Raw genomic sequence first — 20,275 nt, forward strand, 5'->3', positions numbered from 1 at the left:
AGTCATTTAATAGTAATTAATAAAAATCTGTGTAACATAGGTATAGCCTGACCAGGAAAATAAAACACCTGGAGGCGCCACTTTCGCTTTTCGTTTTAAACGTGTGAGTTCATGAAATTAGTTCCATATTTTACTACGACTCACTTCCTAGTCACGCTGTATCATGCGTTATCGTACAAATATGCAAATAGTGAAGGTCTTTCTTAGAACCTTTACTCATTCTATAAATATGTTGTAAATTCGTCTCTAGAATCATATCCTGCATGACCAATGACGTAAAACATGTAATTGGTTTATAATTATTTCCTGGTTTACTATTCTATCGAATATGAGAATGCATTACAAATTGCAGGACAAAAAATGTCACAACGTACTCGGATGTGGTCAAATCATTAGTCATGAGGCATTGGACTTTGGATATAAAATAAATAATCAAGTAAAGAGATTATTCTCCTTCTTTTCAAATATCTTAAGGCAATTTTTGAATATCTGCTTTCCTGCTTTACATGACATTCGATTCGATAGTTTGTCACTTTGTCCAATGTTGTGGATTAGACAATTTAATGTATTTTTTTTGCACTTGAGTTATTGTAATTGTAATTCTAAAGGTGCGGAATATATTTTTGTTAATATTACCGTCTTATTTTGAATTTACTAAATTTATTTTAATTTTGAATTAATAAAAGACTCACATTAATTAACTTAAATTTTATTTAACTTAATTAGTCTTAATAGGTAGTTAGAGTATCAGTATCACTAAAGAGGCTTAGGACCTCGCCTTGGGTCCTGGCGCGGCCTCCTCTGAGTCCTTGTACCAGTCCTCGCTGTAAATAATAATAATTCATTTAGTAATAATCATTTCATAGAATATTATCACGAATCCAACGATTTAAGAAGAATATCATTAGGAATATTATGTAAGATCCAAAAGCTGCGCGTTATTACCTATTGTTTATTGCGAGAAAAAAATATTAAATAATTACATAAAAGGATTGTCTGAGTAGGAAAGGGAATGTACATATGAAGCAACATAGTCGTAACATACGACAAAACTCATTAAGTAAGGATTAAAATATATATATCTGTAGCGAAGTATTTTACAATTTTCCATTTATATGAATTTATAGAAAAGTTATACTAAATAAATGTAATATTGAAGTATAATTAAAAATTGTGTACTTCAGTGTAATAAATAAAAGTGTTATGCGAAAACTCACCATCCGCGCACGTTCTCGGGCGCGTCACACTTCTGGCTCTCTTCGTTGTAAACCTCTCCGACTTGGCAGCCGAGGTCACGGGGCTCAATACCGTTCAGGCACACGTAGAACCTCTGGCAGTCGTTGGGGTGGGGGAACTTGGGGTGGGCAACTGGCAGGCCTTGGGCATCTACTTGCTGCTCCTTGGGGCACTCAAAGCCATCCTTGGTTTTTTCTGGAAGTTCAGAAATTAGTGTTATTGCTGATCGGTATATAGATTTTGCTAAATACCTATAATTCTTATTCCGCTTTTTATCTGGATTGGCTTTAAAAATTATGACTCAAATGATGAAAGCTAATAAATACATCTATATTTTACCTTTATAATATTTAAAATAATAAAATTATTAATAATACTACATTCTCCCAAAAACGTAGTTAACTAAAGAATAACTCACTCTCTTGGTTGTTGCAGCCTTGTCTGCCAGCAGCCTCAGGCCAGACGCAGGTACCGGAGTACTCGTCGAAGTGGAGTCCAGCGGTACACTTGACTTCGGTGGCTTCTCCCTCAATGCAGTTGAAGAAGATGTTGCAAACGGAGGCGTCGGGGTGAGCGAAGAAACCGTTACGGCGGGGGCACTGCGCGTTGGGCTTGGGGGGTTCTGTGGATGTAAAAACATGGTCAGTAAAAAAGAAGATTTCAATGATTAGGATCCCCTCTCATTGCATGAGACCTCACACAGCTGGTAAAATGTGAGTGAGTTACACCTTTGAAAAGGGAAAAGGGGGTGTCGATGTATATTGTATATGTATTATGCAGATTTTAGTGAGATTGATGGTAAAGTCTAGTTGGTAGAAGAGGCTAGACTGATTCCAGCTGTAGTTGCGATATTAATGAATAGCATAAAGCAGCAAATGTAGCTGCAGAACTTGAATAATTCAATGACAATATAATCAAGGTAGTAACACTTAAAATGAGCACGAAATCCTACATAAGACACAATTATGTATTCGAGGCAAATTTATTGGATTCAATTAATGTTCAAAGTCCAGAATAATATTTTACAAATAACGCGATCAAACTAAACTCAAATAACTTGAAACAACAATAACTAGCTTCGGTTGGTAATAACACGACTCGTGTTAAAGTAATTTGAAGGGATCTATTGCAAAATATTGCAGCAAAATCTCGAGTATAATACATCTGCCATTCAAATCTTGTAGAATGATGGATGTACCGCCTCCTCCGTTTAAATAAACAAGATATGAATAATGCAAGCATATACTTAACTATTCAAATTCATTAACCAATTATGTTTTATCCCACGTCACACGTATTAAAACCTTGTCATATAAATGTATAAATATATATGCAATTAGAATGCATCTTCGATATCAAGGAAAACGAAAGCGATTGCAAAAAACTGTTTCAATGCAAACCACTTTTAAAATTATTCACGAAAATCGAGTCGCAAACTTGACATGTCGCTTTCAAACTAGAAAAGTGGGAATACAATGTGCGGCCTTGGTGATGTGGCGGCCAGTCGAGGTCACGCGATGTAGGAAATAATAATTATCTTCTGGAAACGAGAAGGAACTTGATTGGCCACGCTCTCTTTCACTTTGTAGGTAGGTGGCGCCGCTTTTTTAACAAACCTGAATCCCAATCACCTTGATATCAAGATTTCAAAACAGCTTGATTTTATGATTTAAGATTTTTTATAGAAAGTATTACAGCGAGACATTACATCATATATTACAATCAATTAGTTTTTATCCTGTAATGTATGAAATGATTTTATCATTAAATATTATGTGTTTTATGAACATTACTTTCCAGCAATTAATAATGAAAACGAATGGGTATTTGTATTAAAAATTATATCTTTAATAAAGTCTGGTAAAAAATGAGAAATTAACTTATATTACTATGAATCAATTCATGCCTCTATCTGATTACCAAATAAATAAATGGTCTATTACAACTCCATGCTACAGCAAATGAACATGTCGAACTAACATTTAGCACACATCGTTACGAAAAACTCATTCGAGCATGCAATTGACCAAAGTTTTCTCGGAAGAAACCACACGAACATTAAGCTAAAGGTATATTGTTAGAAAAATATCAAGCATACAAGTGCCTACTCTAAATTCAGAGCACGAAGTCATACCCTGTGCATTCCATGTACCGACGCCCATACAGAACATTTAGTACATATGTATACACGTGTAATACCTGACTTGAAGTGAATGCCCACACTCTACCGCATTGTGACAAAAACTAAACAAATGTACAGTGGAGGACAAAGTGCAGTTATTAAAAATTATTAGAAAGGATTTACACATTTTAGATGTCAATGCAAATTAAGCTTTGTATATATTGTACATTGTGAGAGAATTGCTTATTTTAACATTAATGCAAATAAAACTAAAGAATTTATATTTAATTTCTTCAACAAACGTCTTATATTACAAATTTTATCTAAAACATGAACAGTACATTATTAACAAGCTTCAAATATATATTACACAGTACGTTTATAAAAATATAAATTTCATCCTCTACTTCAAACTTGTAAGGAACTTTGTTTAGTCTATTGTCTATTCCATTTTATATAAACAACACACCCTGTACAACAACTACAAAGCGTGCACTACTTTTTATGCTCGTGTATACCATCGCATACATGTATCTAAGCGGACCAGTTGGCCTAGAAAGGCAGCGGTGTCTGACCGTCGGTCAAAGGTAGTCTGGACTAGCCACCTTCACTTCATAGGAACTGGCAAACGACCTCTGTCTATTATCTGTTCCACTTATTTAGTTTTATTGGAAAGGCAGGAATTTTATATTTTTATAGACTTATATCGTTCGAGGCAAAAATGTCATAGTAGCTGATAGTAGATTATAGGTAATCTGGAAACATATTTATTTCAATAAAGCAACTGTAATTTTTAAGACTAATGCTGGTTGCAGACGAAAACAAGCTAAGGTCGCATAGCTGAGATATTTTTTGCATATTTGTGTGCAAAGCTCAAACTATTTAAAGTAATCTATGTTCTCAGCTGTGCAAGCTAATCTTAGTTTTTGGTCTGCAACCAGCGTAAAACGCCTTGCCACTATTATTGGCGATAGACAATTACGTGTGTTAAATATTAAACGTTTTTTTAAATTGGTAAATATTTACTCGGTTTTATGTGAAACTAAAACACGGTAAAACCAATAAGCCTTTAGAATACCAAGGTGTATTAATTCGCGTGGGATTTGACAGGCGATTGCTCGGTTTTGACAAAGATAAATAAACTGAGCCCATCTTTTGAAGTCACATTTTATGTATTACGACTAAATCATCAATCGACATAAAGACAGGTATAAAATTAAGAAACAAGTCGTACATATCTTTATCAATAGACAGTCGTTTAGAGTACGACTAATTGTCCTCGACTAACCACACTATTATTTACACGGAAATCATCTCTTAAAACCTTCAACAACGACCACAGTTGCAGTAAACCCTATTCTCCAACTAGCTTTTTCTCATCCCGCAATTCCAACTTATCAACTAGCCCCATCATCACTGAAAAGAACCTCAAAGAACATCGTAATATAGCATAGAACAACCTTATTTTCTCAACTGGCTCTTCCCATTCGACAACCTTATTTTCTCAGCTGGGTCTTCCCATTCGACAACCCTATATTCTCAAATGGCTCTTAACATTCTAAAACCTTATTCCCACGTAGCTCATACTTACGAAGTTCAGTCCTGTCACCGCAGTCTACGTTGAAGGGCTGGTCGCACTTGTTGATCTTCCTGATGGTAGGGTCGAACACGAGCCCGTCGGGGCACAGCTTGGTGGTGGCGACGCCGTCCACGCACTCGTAGAACTTGTCGCACTGTCTATCGTCTTCGTATTGGCCATCTTTACCGGGGCATTTGAATTGCGCACCTGGGGAAGAAGAGACGAAAATATGAAGTCTGATATTCAAATTTATTTTGTTAGGTTCGGCCAATGATACTAGATATTTTTGTTATAAGATACTGATTTTGACAATAATATGAGATGGTGTGATTATGAGTTGACTATTACTATGACTATGAGTTACGAGACATCTTTAATAAGTGTTTAATTATCGACTGAAATATTTATTTTAATTATTTTTCAATTCACATGTCTTCATGTTTATAACTGTTTTTCACGTAAATCTTGATGGCAACCCTAGCGCAGAGTTGTCATAAATATTTTTTTTTCAAAATTATAGTTATTTCTCCGTGAAATTTAATCAAAGGGTAAACAATGTAATACAACAAAGATACCATAGTTCCGACGCAAAAAAAAGAGATCAGTGAAAGCAGTTTCAGTTGATTGAACCACTTGTCTTTTCTATTTCGTTGCTCTGTTAAAGATCGTGTTTGATTACATAATGATATGAAATTATATAACTACGAACGTGTCGAAACCTATTGACACACTTGGTTTTTTGTGCAGTGCAAACCATTATCACGTTAAGCTGTTATTGCATGCGCGCTCGGCGCAATCATATTTGCTAATTCACCATTAAGTGTGTAATGTTATTTTGAAAATGGAATAAATTAAAATAAAAAAAGGTTTTTATTTTGTTGCGCCATAGTTCTAAAATGTCTTGGATCATATTTTCCTACTTCCTCGTCTTTTTTATTTTTCGAATTTGAACTAAAACCAAATTATTTAGACTTCCATATTTTATTCTTTATATTATTGGACTGATGAGTTATTATTAGATATATTCATAAAATATATTCAAACAAATGTCTTCTCAAGAATGATTACTTCATTAAGATTCCTTAACGAGGCGACATTTTATTTAATGGTAAACGAGTATTTCGACCGGTCTTTTACAGTAAAAACGAGTTGATGAGCTCCAACCAGTTATGGATGTTGTGTGACATTTGGAAAAGATAGGGTATTTTTACAATTTAAATTATGTTTGAGTGTCAAGGCCATGATGAATAAAAGTATTTGCCTTATGAATATCAATAAATTATATTATAAAACAGACTTCTTGGAAGTAACAGACTTTTAATGTGACCTTTTGATCTAATATTTGTTTCTAAGGACTATTGCCTAAAGTTTTGCCACACCCGAGGATTTCCTTATAGGTATTTTTAGTCTTATCTGCTAAAATAGAATAGCTAGCATATGATTCGCGTAGCGTATACTTTTTGCATAAATTTATACATTGGGCGTTGATTTGAACTCCTTTAACTATAGTTAATGTATTTGATAGGGTTTATAACTGGCAAATGGGTAATAAAATGAATTTGATACCTACCGTTCAGAACTACATTTGCTAAGAATGATTTTGGTAGTTTTTGCTCTTTCATCTATCTAACTAAAATAATTAATAAAGCAAGTAAAAACGGAGCTTATTTATACGCCAATATTTTTTCCTTTTTTACAAAATCTTCATAAAATTTAATATGACATACATTTCAAAAACCAGTTACCAAATTAATACAAAAATGTTCACGTAATCTCAATTGACACGTGGGATCATAACAAAGTAACACATGATTATCGACAGTGGAGGTATCGCAAGAGGCGCGCGGGCTGACGCAACGCAAGTGAAAGTGGCTTGGCTTGCGACACCGCTGCATTGCCGCCTGATGCATCAAGGGTCCGCATCACCGAATGACCCGATCATTATGTTAAAACTTTTGTGCGCAATATGATTTGGCATAATTCCTTTGAATTATATTAAGTTAAAGGTCAGCTAACAACACCGGAATCGTTACTCTTAACATAATATTTTTTTATGTTTTCTATGTATAGATGTTTTTATTTATTTTTTACAGCACCATTGTTACTTAATGTGTACAAGTCTTATTATTAATACAAGAACATTAAAGACATAAGAAGTACATTACTAGTGGTCCTGGATATCTTTGGGGGAGGCCATTGGCCTCCCCAGGATCCCCAGGATGTCCACTGCTGAACATTGGTTCTGATGATGATGATGATGACTAGTGGTCCTCACAATAAGCTGTCTGTATCGTGAGGACCCTAACATTTAATAATCTTTTGTCGCACTGGTTAACAAATATTTTAATATATCTCTCAACTAAAGTTATTTTCGTCACAAAGCGTAATTTGTATTAGAACGCAGACATGCGTATGAATCATGTCCAAACCCTTGTCAGGCAGCGTATAAAAATAAATCGTGATAAATTTGTAAAGTGCTTTGAACCGCCGCAAAATGCCATATATTTTTGTAACAGAAGTTCTATAATGTTTGATCGTATTAGATTACACTATGTATATGGCAAATCTTTCTAAAAAACTAGTTAGGTATAATGATAGCCTTTTGTATGTAACACAGACAAAGATTTTGTAAATTAAATTTTAACTATGCTATGTTGTCAAGTTAGTAAAATAAAATGCTAATCAAAGGAGGTATTTATGAATAATTTATACACAGTATAAATACCTAGGATATAAATATCATCAACATAAACATATAAGAATCTAATAATAAGTCTACAGTTATAACTATGTAAGCACTCTATAATGATACTTAAATATATTATTGGAAAAAAGATTAAATCGTTATGCTTCAAATTGGCTGGAAAATCAGTCACCGGAAAAATAAATAATTTGGGTAACCATTACAGCAAATTAAAGCCAATTTGGGTAATTGATGTTACCAACTTATAGGCTCATTATGTGTTTATGACTGAGAAATGCGTGACTAAGAATAAAATGCATGGTTGCTTAAGACACGTTAATTAATTAGTCCAGAACTATTAATGCAATATAACATAGTGACCAAATTAACTGCCTCCTAGCCGCATACAACAAGGTGGATTACGATTCCAAGCCTTATAAAATAGAAATATTAGAAGAGGCTTTGCCTAAATGAGTGATAGGTTCAGGTAATAAAAGTGCTGTGGATAGAAAAAAAAAATTCTATCACGTAGCCTTTATTCAAATATTTTTTGTGGCTTCTATTTGTGTAAACCTTATTAAATATCTTTGACATACAGCAGTATTCTTATACCTCTTAATACTCACCAGGATAAATATATTCAGGGGGTTAAAACAAAACTATTAAAGTTATGCTGTATTTATAGTTTCGTATAAAATTTTGGCTACGCTTTAAATGCATTTTCTACACTAAGTATATTAACATAGGCTATAAATATATTTATTCTAGTAAAGTATTAAATTATTCTACATTTCTAACGTAACTTATATGGAATCTAATTTTCCAGTTACGATCATGAATGTCATTGCCAGCAAAATTAACATAAATATAGACTTTAATATTTACGTAAACTATCCTTGTATTTGAAATTAATAGCTCTAATAAAATCGCTTAAATGCCAATGTTTACGAAATATATTTACATTAAATAAAGCACACAGACACGACAGTGTGATTTATATACGTGCAACGCGTGGTCCGTGACCCGAACGATTTCCAGCGAAATTGCTTTTGAAAAAGGCTTTATTTTCCCGCAATATTGCAATACTGATCATTTGCGTAAATCTTGTTGGTGTCAACACACCGATGCAATACTACTGGAATTTATGCATTATACTTTGTAAAACACTAATGTCAATGTCATTTAAGAAATCGGTGGAGTGAAGCCGGCGGTCTCGCCTTGTCTTGTTTTCATTTGTTTTATTGTAAAGAGAAATCAGCTTTCTCGTAAATTTTATTTTATCACTATTACTCAGTTATGTAAATAATTGTTGTGATTAGAGCAGTTTATCAATACGTAAGATCATAAAAAGTAATAGACAATGAAAAATATGTTTTAATTTATTGAAGATTTGCAAATTGAATTAAAAGTTATGTTGTGAAATCTATCAAGTATTCTCCAAGTTTTTGAGTTTATCTCCGTGGTTACTAAAATGCCAGACGTCTAAAAAACTAATGTAATCGCAAATGCATAGAAACAGACGCCACCTAATGAATAACTAACTTGCGTACGAATTGTTCACAACGTTTACTGAATAAGAGCCATACTAACGGAAACTAAGACAAAAACTCATGACCAGAATAAAAATGTGCCTTTCTAATGGAAGCTCTAATCAATATCCTTTGCAAGTTTTGTACTTGTTTTTTTATCTAAAATTTTGTTTTATTGTAATAAAATATCTTGCAAACATTATCTTTTTAGATACCGTTATTTATTAAAAAAGGAATCATTTTTATTTAATTCAATAATTCTTAAGCCTCATATAGAAAACCTAGACTTGCAAACAGAACCAATGACAAAGATACAAGCCTTCCGTCGGACATTGACCCATGCTTAAAAGGGGGGAAGGGCTATAACATACACATACGTCTATTTGGGTTAGATTTTTAGTTAGCATTTGGAATCGTAAACTCTATATTTAAACTTTTTTTTTTTTGCTATACTGTGTACTTTACGCAACAAAAACCAAAAATTTACGGGGCCCTTATCACTTCGTTATGGTAGAGACAAAAAAAATAGAGTTCAAACTAAATCATTGAACAAAACAGATTGTGATAGTGTTACAAATACACACAAAGCATGACTAAGTGAGTTAGGTAATATAAGTTTCATTTACCTACTGACTGTAACCTACTTAGTGCCTACTTACGTACGTAGAGTGTAACAGGATACCACTGTTAGTATACTTTGTATGTAGCGTAGGTAGAGTTGGTCTGCTATAAATGTTTATCTCAGATGTTATATAATAATGTGACATTATAACCAGACTCTACCAAAAATATTATTATTTATTAAAATGATTATTCTATATCCAACAATAATTATTTAGGTATTAATAAAAAATCCCATTTAATTAATAAATCTGTATGGTTTGAGCTACTGTTAGAAAAGTATTTTATGCAAATATGTTTAACTCCTGAGAATGTGCCACGTAAGTATTTACTAAGATGTTGATCTTTGGTGATTACAGTTCACTACACAGCAAAAATACATCATACATTTCTGATTAGCAATTTTGCATAAAATATTAATTTGCTTGTATAATCCATTAAAATGTTTAATAAAGCAGGTCATTATGATAGTTCTCATAACACTTTTCTTAGTAAAGTGACACAACCATGAGTTAATAAAAGGTTGTCCGTAACAATTAATCGCGTAATTAGACGAGCTAACACGTTGAATTGTATAATGTTTTCGTAATTCGTTACATAGCTTTCTCAGTTATGAGATACGAAACGATTCGTTATGTTAACATTTTGTATGATTTACTTTTTGTTAGGATGACAGCGACTTTATTAGTGGACAATGACACTTAAATTTAATAACATAATACTTGTTCATATTGTATAGCTGTGATGTTAAATTAATGTGACATTTTAATACTTTTTAAACTTGTTATTGGTAAGTCTACGAAAGCAATTATAATTTATTGTTAAGCAACTATACATAGGGGAACTCGTTGAAGTCTTTTGTATTGGCGAATATGTGAACGTCAAGTAGCTACGTGTCACGTTAAAAAGTGATTGGTTGAAATTATACAGGTATATACTTATATAATATAAAGGTATATTGATATTGTGTAGCAACTAACGAATAAAATTAACCTGATATCGGCGCATAGAACGGGCCAAAAAGAATTCCATTATCATTCTTAAGCTATATTTGAAACTACTTTATATGGAATATTTGTATTAAAAATATTTTATTGGAATACTAATACTTATAATACACTTAAAAAAATAATAGATAAAAATACTTACTCGCCAGAGCGGTGACTGCCGTTAAAACGATGAACACTTTCATGATGACCTTTTGATTACAAAATTATATGTAAAAGAAATAATAATTATTATTTTTTTTAATGACTAGATTGCGGTCCGACCCCTCTAGCGACCCTGGCTCGACTGACGAACGCAGCGGCTGCGCGCGCCTTTTCTTCGCCTGACCTGCGTACGCGCATGAAACCGGTAGGACTTAGGCGTGATTTAACAAATTCTTCTATTAGTAAAACAATACTAATTTCGTATTATGCGGTTTTTTGGAATTATATCATTAGGTGACATGCCATCATGACATGTTCTAGAGAGAATGTAGTCAGAATGACGTCCCGCTGTCTTGAATTTTTCCACTGCTTCGTGCCAATATTGGTTGTAGACGTTTCAATTATTGTCAGAAGTAAGTCAACGTCTTACACTTTGAGATATGGTATTAGAGTTAGTTATAAGAATATATTTTATGATACGATAAATGAGACACATTTATTTATTTAGTAAATTTTGTCAAATTACGGGTTATTGAAAATATAGACGATGCTATTGCTAAATACAGTCTGAGTGTTCATGGATTCTAAGAAAATTTAGTTTTCGTATAAAGATTTCCTATTACATTATAATTTATATACTAGCAACGTACTGTGAAGCTGGTGAATATTTAGGGTCAACATTCAGTATGGGTAAATAATATTTGTATTTGTTGAGTCTACGTACATTTTTATTTTATGATTAGGAACGCAGACTAAAGTTAGGCAGTGCTTTATTATTCAAAGTGTTGGAAGTGTTGCCAATGGATATTGGTGATCGTGGTGCTTATCAACAGGCCATCGGCTCGCGGTCCCTGACATCCGTCTTTATGTAAAAATATAATAATATATTTGTTAGTTAACCAGCTTTGGCACTTCTATTCATTATGACCCTTAGCTCTGTGGGTATAAGATTGTTTGATCCGTGAATTGAACTTGTGATCGCATTCGATATCTATACAAATACTGCGGTATTTATCTTTAATATATTCCCTTATTTATAAAAAATTAAAATGTTCGATCTATTGACCGTCTAAGAATATTAATATTTTTCTTTATCTTAAGTAGACTACTACTTGCTACCTAAAGAGGGAAATATAAATTAATAATATTTATTAGCAAGATTCTTAACAGTTATATTATATTATATCGAGTCATTTGGTTTTAGATTCACAGAAACAAAACACGTTTTATTAAATTATTAAAAATGATATCAACAAATTTTCATGTAATTACAGAGAGTTTTCTTGGATGATAGCTGACATTTAAAATATTTTTTCTTAAGACTTAAAGTAATAAATACATCAAACTCGTCTTGTTATTAATATTTTGCATTTTCACACGACCTACATCATAATAATTTATTATATCATTAGACAGCACGAGATAAGTGGGTTAATTTTATGTAACATTTAGTAGTTTGATTTCTAAATCGGAATTGTTGAGTTCGGAACTGTGTTAAAAATATGAATTTCCACAATATGCTGTAGATTTTGAATAACCGAATTCTATTGCAACGTCGGGCAATATTTTAAATAGATTTTTCTAAAAGTAGTTGCTTTAAATTCTCAGAGAAAGGGTTTTTTGTGTCTTGGACACCGCAGTCTTCACCGAGGGAAATCTGCGAATGGGATACTGAAATCCCCACGCTTAGCGACTCTAATTGGGCTTGGAGCAAAGTCGAGAGGTCATATCTGGGGGAAGGAAAGGAACCTTCTTAGGATAGGCGGAGGGGAAAAGACCAGAAAATGTTAGCGAGCCCTCAGAGGCCTCAATGTGTAGTTAGAAGCATGAGGTATACACACTGGACACTGTGGCTAGGGCCGCGGTATATGTCCCTCTGTCCATGGGTGTCCATTTAGTGTAAGGACCGAGCGCACAAGAATTGCCTCAGGGGAGACCAGAGAAAGAATTGACCTCAGAGACAAATAAAATCTACGCCATAACGTGTCACATACGTAAAGAAGTATTGTATCGAGCCTATATATGAGTAGGATAAAAGTAAAAGTGTAGTGATACAGAGTAATAAGGAATCTATAGAATGCATGAGCTCGGCGAAATGTGGGTGCACAAGTTGCTCCTCTGTATCATCTTTGTGGGATAAAGGCGTGAGCGTATGTTGCGTTAATCGTGATATCACTTAGTAATAAATTCCATAATTAAAAAATTCTGGATGGTATTTATGAAAGAAGTATCGTCTTTATATTGTCATACAGTTGCATACAAGAGTTATATATGGAATAATTCATGTGTCATAAATATTCTATATATAGCCTGACAAAGAAAATAAAAACCCTGCTTTGGATTTGCCAATTTTGCTTTTATATTTTAAGATTAACGTTGTCAGTACTAGAAATTAATTCCATGTTCAACATGGCGAGGTATTTTATTTTCCTGGTCAGGCTATATTGAATATCTATGACACATGACTCATTTCATACTAGATGCAATGCGAATAGTGAATGCATCAATCAAAGCGGACACCTACGAATGTTGCGGATTATGACACGAAGACGCTAGCACGGCTGTCTATGTGACCTTTAAGATTTAATTGCGTACAATCCTAACATTGTGAGATTTTTTTTAACGTATAAGGATACTAAAAATATATTACATTTTTAACTATCTTATCTCCAAGGCTGCGCGTGCGCGCGTCTTCTCAGGAGATATTAATAATAGGAGAGGTAAATTTTTGTGTGTCGTGGGTCGTGACCCCCTGCGCTTTCTGTTTGAAAATTCCATCATTTTCCATGAAAGCAAATTGTATGGATCAAAAGTACGCTGTGTGTTAATCCAGGATATGGTCTACCCGTGTGATAAATTTTATCTAAATTCGTTCAGTGGTTTATGCATTTATATCTTACAAATATACAAACATCCAAAATAATACAAATCAGACTTTACACACGTTACCGTAAAATAGAATACAAATGATCACATTGAAATTATTTGAATTTATCATTAAAAATTTATGTAATTAATAAAAAGTTGTAAACGAATTTATTCATTAACACATTAAATATGCTTAAAAATAAATATTCGAGCCAACCATATATAACAGGACGAAAACGAACAACCCAAAACCGGTTGCTAAATTTACCTGCATTGCACATTCACTAAACCATCGACTTTCAGACGTATGAGTTACAGCTTTATCTTCAAACTTGATTCTATCAGACGACATACATAGCGTGCAATCTTCAACAATTTCAATGTATTTTGCACGAAAGAATTTATGAAGTCAAACTTAGTGGCGAAGTTATTTGGAAATATTGTTTTCGTAGAATCATCATCTATTAGATACCTATATCTACTGCAAAGGGGCAACGAAATATTGTTTTTAATGAATATGAGTAGTTCTATTATCATTTTCGAGATTCAAACTGCCTGATAACTAATATTAAAAAAAATACTCAAAGGACGGTGACAGGAAAAATAAAGGAATTTTGGCAACTATCAATCTATTGAATTGATATCTCGCTTACCGAATATGTATGATCCAAACCAGTTAAAACAGATATGTAATATGTTTTAATTTCTCTTCATTTTTATTCGCAGGCACCATACTATGAAGATATTATATAGTGATGCATTCTTAATACGCCAATCGACGTCTCAGTCATTGAAAACGGTTTTCTATTACAAAGCATGACAATAGACGCATATTGCCTGTAAGTTCCTATTGTAAGTCGGGTAATAAAACATATATTATTAACTATATATATAAAACTATAACTGGGTAGCCAATTTTTAGAATTTTTGTCTATCTGTATGTTTGTACATGCAATTTGAAAAAAACGACTGCATGGAATGAAATGCAGATATCACCGAAGTATTGTAAGAGGTATAACTGAAAATATAAGCTCCTTTTTATCTCGGAAAAGATATTTTTGCAGGGGAGCCGCGAGCAATAGCTAGTTTTTTAATGAAAACATATTATCTTCTTACTATTTGAAGGAATTGAGCAAGACTAATCATTGTTTAAATTTATACTACAAGCAAATTATAAAACCTCTCCGAATTGAATTTTAGAATGACTGCAAAATAATATTATGCATTATAAATTATACAGTCCTTTGATTCCGTTTTATTAATATTAAATTTAATTTTATGGTAATTTTGTAGATTTATAGCATGATTGACCAATCATCATTTTAATATTCATATAATAATGTTGCATTTATAAATTAGTTATTTTTACTAATTTATAAATGATCTCGTGGGTAGTAGAATTTATGCGAATATTTGCCATTTTGTAGGTACACCATTATTTTATTAATGGGTAACACATTACAATATCTGTTTCACATGTTCTGAGTGAATGCTATTCGTAACATACATTTATAAGCCGACCAAATACAAAAGTCCGACTCTAATCTATGCTCACAAATAAATGGTAATAAAATTAATACTATTAACGTTAGCTGTTTACGATAACCGTCAAATAAAATTTACTTGAAATTTGTGAAACAGATCCTCAGTGATATTCTTTAAGGTCCAGAGTATTTCATTGTTAAAATGTTTCTTATTAGTCGTTAATCCTTTTGTTTGTTGTCAAAAATGGAAAAAGGTGTGCGGTTTGTAGCTTTCCATAATCTACAATATTATGTATTTCTATGAATGGATTTATTAATACCAAAGGAACAGGTATTTTATGATTTTTTGTTTCTTCTTCCTTCTAAACTTTACGATGTTAGATAAACACATTTAGCGTTTACAAAATACAAAAACTACAAATTGAAACCAGATCGCCATACTCTAGTTTAGTTAACGGTCCATCCTAAAACCGAATTATGCATCGTGCATATCAATAACCACCTAATTTGAATGTATTGTTTGAAGTACCGTACCTCTGTATACGAAGACAAAATTATAAAACATCATTTAATGAGTAATGTTTCTCACCTTGAGGAACTTTATACGTATGTATTCTAACATTTGCTTTAAAAAATTGAGGAAACTAATGTTCCTTTCTTGTTAGTTTATGTTAAACAAAAATTTGTTTAACAAAGACGTAAGGACTACCAACGATTTCTCGCAGAGAACTAAAGGGAAAACTAAAGTATGTTCATTGTTAAAATCTATCGGAAATATGGCTATAAATTACTTGACTCATCAATTCACGCAAAATCTGTAAATGGTTACGTACTTCTGACATTTCGTACGTCCGTTCGTTTTTGTAAGCTCGCACGAGGCTGTTGTGGGAATCTGTTTATTACCTTAGGATGCCGCGTGACATTTCAAATATAAATAGTTATTGTGTAACAAACGAGAAAGTTCTTACGTTAACTCTACGTAATGTGAATTTCTTTGAATTTTTGAAAAGGTAGAGTCACTGTAGATATGTTTGAATGGACCGAGGAGACCGGGCTAGTACCAATGTCTCAACAACGTCAGGCAATACCTTACTGTTATTAGTAAGAATTCTGTATCAGGTACCAGCAGAATGATTAGCGCATTGCTCCTTAGAGCAATATGTATCGCTCAACTGGGACCTGATGGCGGCTAAGATATTTCACATGAAAATGAACTTACTTGTTGTGTATGCTTATACTGTAGGATGATGTAAGTAAAATATAATTAAAATATAGTTTTTAACTTTTTATCGTTACGATAATTATGATGACAGTAAGTATTTCCTAGGACTTTAACAGTTCCATTTTTAGCTTATTCCATGCTTTTAGTGCCGGCAGTGCAACTATGTTCTTCTAATATTGTATATATAGGGTGGATATAGTGACTCACTTTTTCATTTCACAAACTATTTAACAAATTATAATAATATCTAACTGTGTAATAAATATCTTTAAATTAATTTAATTTTTAAGCTCTCAATTGACGGTTATATCAGAGGCCAGATGCATAAGGCCGTATTGCTGGACAAGGCAAGCATAGTGAGAAGATTCCTCACTTTGAATCCCTAACCGCCGGTGACTTGGGTCTTGAGCTTCGCCATAAGATGGTGATTGTTATATTTTTATATTTTTTTGATATTCATTGTTTTTTTAAAGATATGTATAATAATGTAAAAAAGGAACTTTAATAACGATGTAGTGTAAACCTACAATAAAATACGGTTTAAATAAGTATTTAATGGGTACTTCGATAGAATTCCAGTAGAAGAAATTTATCGTATCCATGCTTGGTTACAAAAGATATTAATTAGTTACGTTGAACAGGTTGCCTTAATGGAATCTGTACTATGTAACGCCAGTAACCTAGCCAATGTGAACCAGAATTTCTCACACTTTATTCATTTATTTAAGCTAACACAATAAGTTTTTACTTTGCAAGCTTATGTGCATTTATGGACTTTAATTTCATAAACATTTGTACATGTTATTGAAAAATAGTATTTGCAAGAAGTCGGAAGATATAAAATTATATTTATCCAAAATTATCATAGTAGAAAATCTTGCTTGACTCAACTTTATATAAAAGACGCTCTCTGATTTTAACAATTTCTTAAGAAGTTAAAAATGCTTTGTTTGACAGGTTGGTGACGTGAAAACAGGTCCTCAGAAGGCATCGCACATCACCCCTCTTATAAGCTCGAGGCCCCAGGCGGTTCCTCGGTTCGCGAATAGGGCGTCACTAGGTACTCGAAATTGAAACAATGCAATAAAATCCAAAGTCGTAGATGATTTATAAAATTGACGATCCATCCTAAGGAAATATTAATATCAATTTCTGCTTAAAAGACGAGTTACAGGTTGCCTTTATAAAAAGTATGTAGAACGTACAAAATATATTAGGTACATTTAAGTGTACCTAATATATTTAGAATTTTTGATATTAGTTTTTAACTAAGCTCTGTTAGGTACCTTAATACATTACCAAAAACCTTGTCGAATTTGTACTTATATAAGTTCTAGCTGCGGCTTTGTCTCAGTAAATATAAGTACTAAAAATAGTATTTATGCATTTGGCACGCAAACATACTAGAAGTACATATTCATATTGTATCCGAACTTCATCACTTCGTTTGGTTTTTTGGCACAACTATCCGGAACACATTTGAACACGTAAAACGCGTTACATAATGTACATGAATATCAAATGTTTGGTTATCGAATATACAACGTATGTAACTGAGAAATGCCGTGGGCTTCAACGATTATATTCAAAGATACCAATTTTCAATTATGTTTAATTAAATTTACTGGAGAAGAAATAGATACATCGTTTGAACTTAGTTCTAAACTATATAATTACGTTATAATATGGTATACATTAAATATACTATGGCAACATTTTTATAAACTTTTTAATTATCAGTGGCCCAAAATATATATTTTTTCGCCATTCAAACGCACCTTTATTTTCCAAGCCGCATTCGCTCACTGTCCTGAACATGCGCCACAGAGAATAAGCACTACGTACTTTCGTACAGTCTCCTTCATTCCCTTATTGGTGAGGATCGTGACCTCGACAGGCGACAGTCATCGAACTTCAATTCCGATCTACGGAGAATGTTGTACGACACAGCCCTGTGACCTTGAAGTATTTTTGTAAGGTTTCGCATATTTCAATTTATGTATACGCCTTTTATCCCCCAAGAAAATCGAAGAAGTACAATAAAAACACCTATTTTTTACCAAAATATTGGGATTTTTAATGACAAACTTTCATAAAAAATATGTTGATTGCCCAGCCTGATAATTACATACAGCACAACACGGTTCACAGTTGATGTGTTGTCACTAAACAATAAAGGACACATTTAAAGCATAAAGAATTCTATGTCCAATATCTTACAGACTACTTACTAACGAATATGGTCTTTAATAACCCCACAATTTTTTGTTGCATTTATTCATAAATCGTTATACCTATTTGTTATATCATTAGGATATCATGAATTCATGAATTATAAACGTACATGGGACAATCGGTGAAACTAATTAAATAAATGTATTAGCGATTCAATTTTACTACTTTTTAGGTCTCATAATTTGCACAACGTAGCCTCAATACATATCTACTCTCGATATGTCATTTCCAGTAAATGAAATCGTTGATATAACGCATAGATCAATAATTTCATCATAGTTACATTATTTACATAAACTGGTTTGTGCTCGTACGTTTAGAACAATGAACTAGTGTCGTACAATAGATACTTTCACCTTTGAGCCCAATGTATCATCTATGGCTAAATTATATAGGGTGTTTTATTAGATCTGATCAGAATATTTTTTTTTAGTTTAGTCGGATATTCTGACAAAACATTAATGGAAATTCTTTCGCGACATTATTATTATTATTATATACCCTCGATCACTCTGGCTATTCGTCGGAAAATAAGTTCCTGAAAATCTTACACTCTACAAGACCGCAGTTCTGTCTTCGCGGTCCCCGTCCCCGTGCCCTTCTAAAAGTTCCTGCCCGCGTTCCGAAGAATACGGTAATAGATAGATTGTTTAGTACGCTCAACCCTAATCACTGATGCCGTGTTGCTAGTTGACTGATATGTGGGTTGCTCTCAGCATGGTCGCTTAATTTTCAAGGGTTGCGAGCGCCTAAAGCCCGGTGTGTTTGTATAAGCCGGCCCTCGTCAGGCTTACAAACTTAAGACATATACAAAAAAACAGTATACTCAAATGATAAGGACGAGAATATTATAACATACAAAAGTTTATTCAAATGCAATCTTTATAAATTTGTCACGCAGACTTTAATAGTTGCATGTTTGCAATTTGTAGCCTTGACAACTCGTAATAGATTGTTAAATAAGCTATTTGCTTTTAAATGTTCAGGATATATTTTGGAATAAGAAAAAAAAATGATGCAATTAGGCGTTTACATTGCATTACAAAATGTTACGCAATCGAGTAATTAAAGCTTTCGCATTACTAAATGTAAATAAATAAATTGCTTTGACAAAACGGCACGTGATTGGTAATTTATTATTGGATTTTATTGACTCGTGTATGTACCAGTTGTTCCCACTGTGTCGACCCAACGCCGGCCCTGGAATACATAGCGACTTTCCGGTACCTAGTAGTAAAAGGTTGTAGTATCATGTTTTGACATATACGATAAATCAAAGTGCAATAGAGAGAGAATAAGAGATTAGCTTCTGAAAACCTACATTTCATTACATCCTAAGCGGCGATAGCCTAGTTGGTTGTGAAACGGACTGCCGAGGCGAATGTCCGCAGGTTCAAATCCCAAGGGCACAGACCTCTGACTTTTCTAAAAAATTATGTGTGTATTCTTTGTGAATTATCGCTTGCTTTAAAGGTGAAAAAAAAAACATCGTGAGGAAACCTGCATACCTGAGAAATTCTCTATTAAGAATTTTCGAGGGTGTGT

The 20,275-nt window shown here is 33.0% G+C and overlaps 1 protein-coding gene and 1 long non-coding RNA gene across 2 annotated transcripts; one reads left to right on the forward strand and one right to left on the reverse strand.

Annotated features, from left to right (window-relative positions):
• Nucleotides 1-693: 693 nt before the first annotated feature.
• Nucleotides 694-11,091, reverse strand: LOC115447941 (protein obstructor-E). Its single transcript, XM_030175247.2, has 5 exons — nucleotides 10,920-11,091; nucleotides 4,950-5,144; nucleotides 1,655-1,858; nucleotides 1,218-1,431; nucleotides 694-824 (listed from the first exon to the last, which is right to left on the reverse strand). Exons 1-5 carry the CDS (start codon nucleotides 10,960-10,962, stop codon nucleotides 767-769), a joined length of 714 nt encoding a protein of 237 aa, XP_030031107.1. The 5' UTR covers nucleotides 10,963-11,091; the 3' UTR covers nucleotides 694-766.
• Nucleotides 11,092-15,364: 4,273 nt separating this feature from the next.
• On the forward strand, nucleotides 15,365-20,128 carry LOC119190929. The gene is made up of 3 exons (XR_005113283.1): nucleotides 15,365-15,604; nucleotides 16,786-16,919; nucleotides 17,453-20,128. It is a non-coding gene; the product is annotated as an uncharacterized LOC119190929 (long non-coding RNA).
• Nucleotides 20,129-20,275: the final 147 nt, after the last annotated feature.

Source organism: Manduca sexta, chromosome 28, assembly GCF_014839805.1.
Source record: "Manduca sexta isolate Smith_Timp_Sample1 chromosome 28, JHU_Msex_v1.0, whole genome shotgun sequence".
Classification (NCBI taxonomy): domain Eukaryota; kingdom Metazoa; phylum Arthropoda; class Insecta; order Lepidoptera; family Sphingidae; genus Manduca; species Manduca sexta.

Excerpts from the sequence above, each read along its gene's own strand:
- LOC115447941 (XM_030175247.2), bottom strand. The coding sequence starts at position 10,962 with ATGAAAGTGTTCATCGTTTTAACGGCAGTCACCGCTCTGGCGA. Across the intron at positions 5,145-10,919 it reads GGCAGTCACCGCTCTGGCGA|GTGCGCAATTCAAATGCCCC; the intron begins GTAAGTATTTTT and ends CTTCTTCCCCAG. Across the intron at positions 825-1,217 it reads CCCGAGAACGTGCGCGGATG|CGAGGACTGGTACAAGGACT; the intron begins GTGAGTTTTCGC and ends TATTATTTACAG.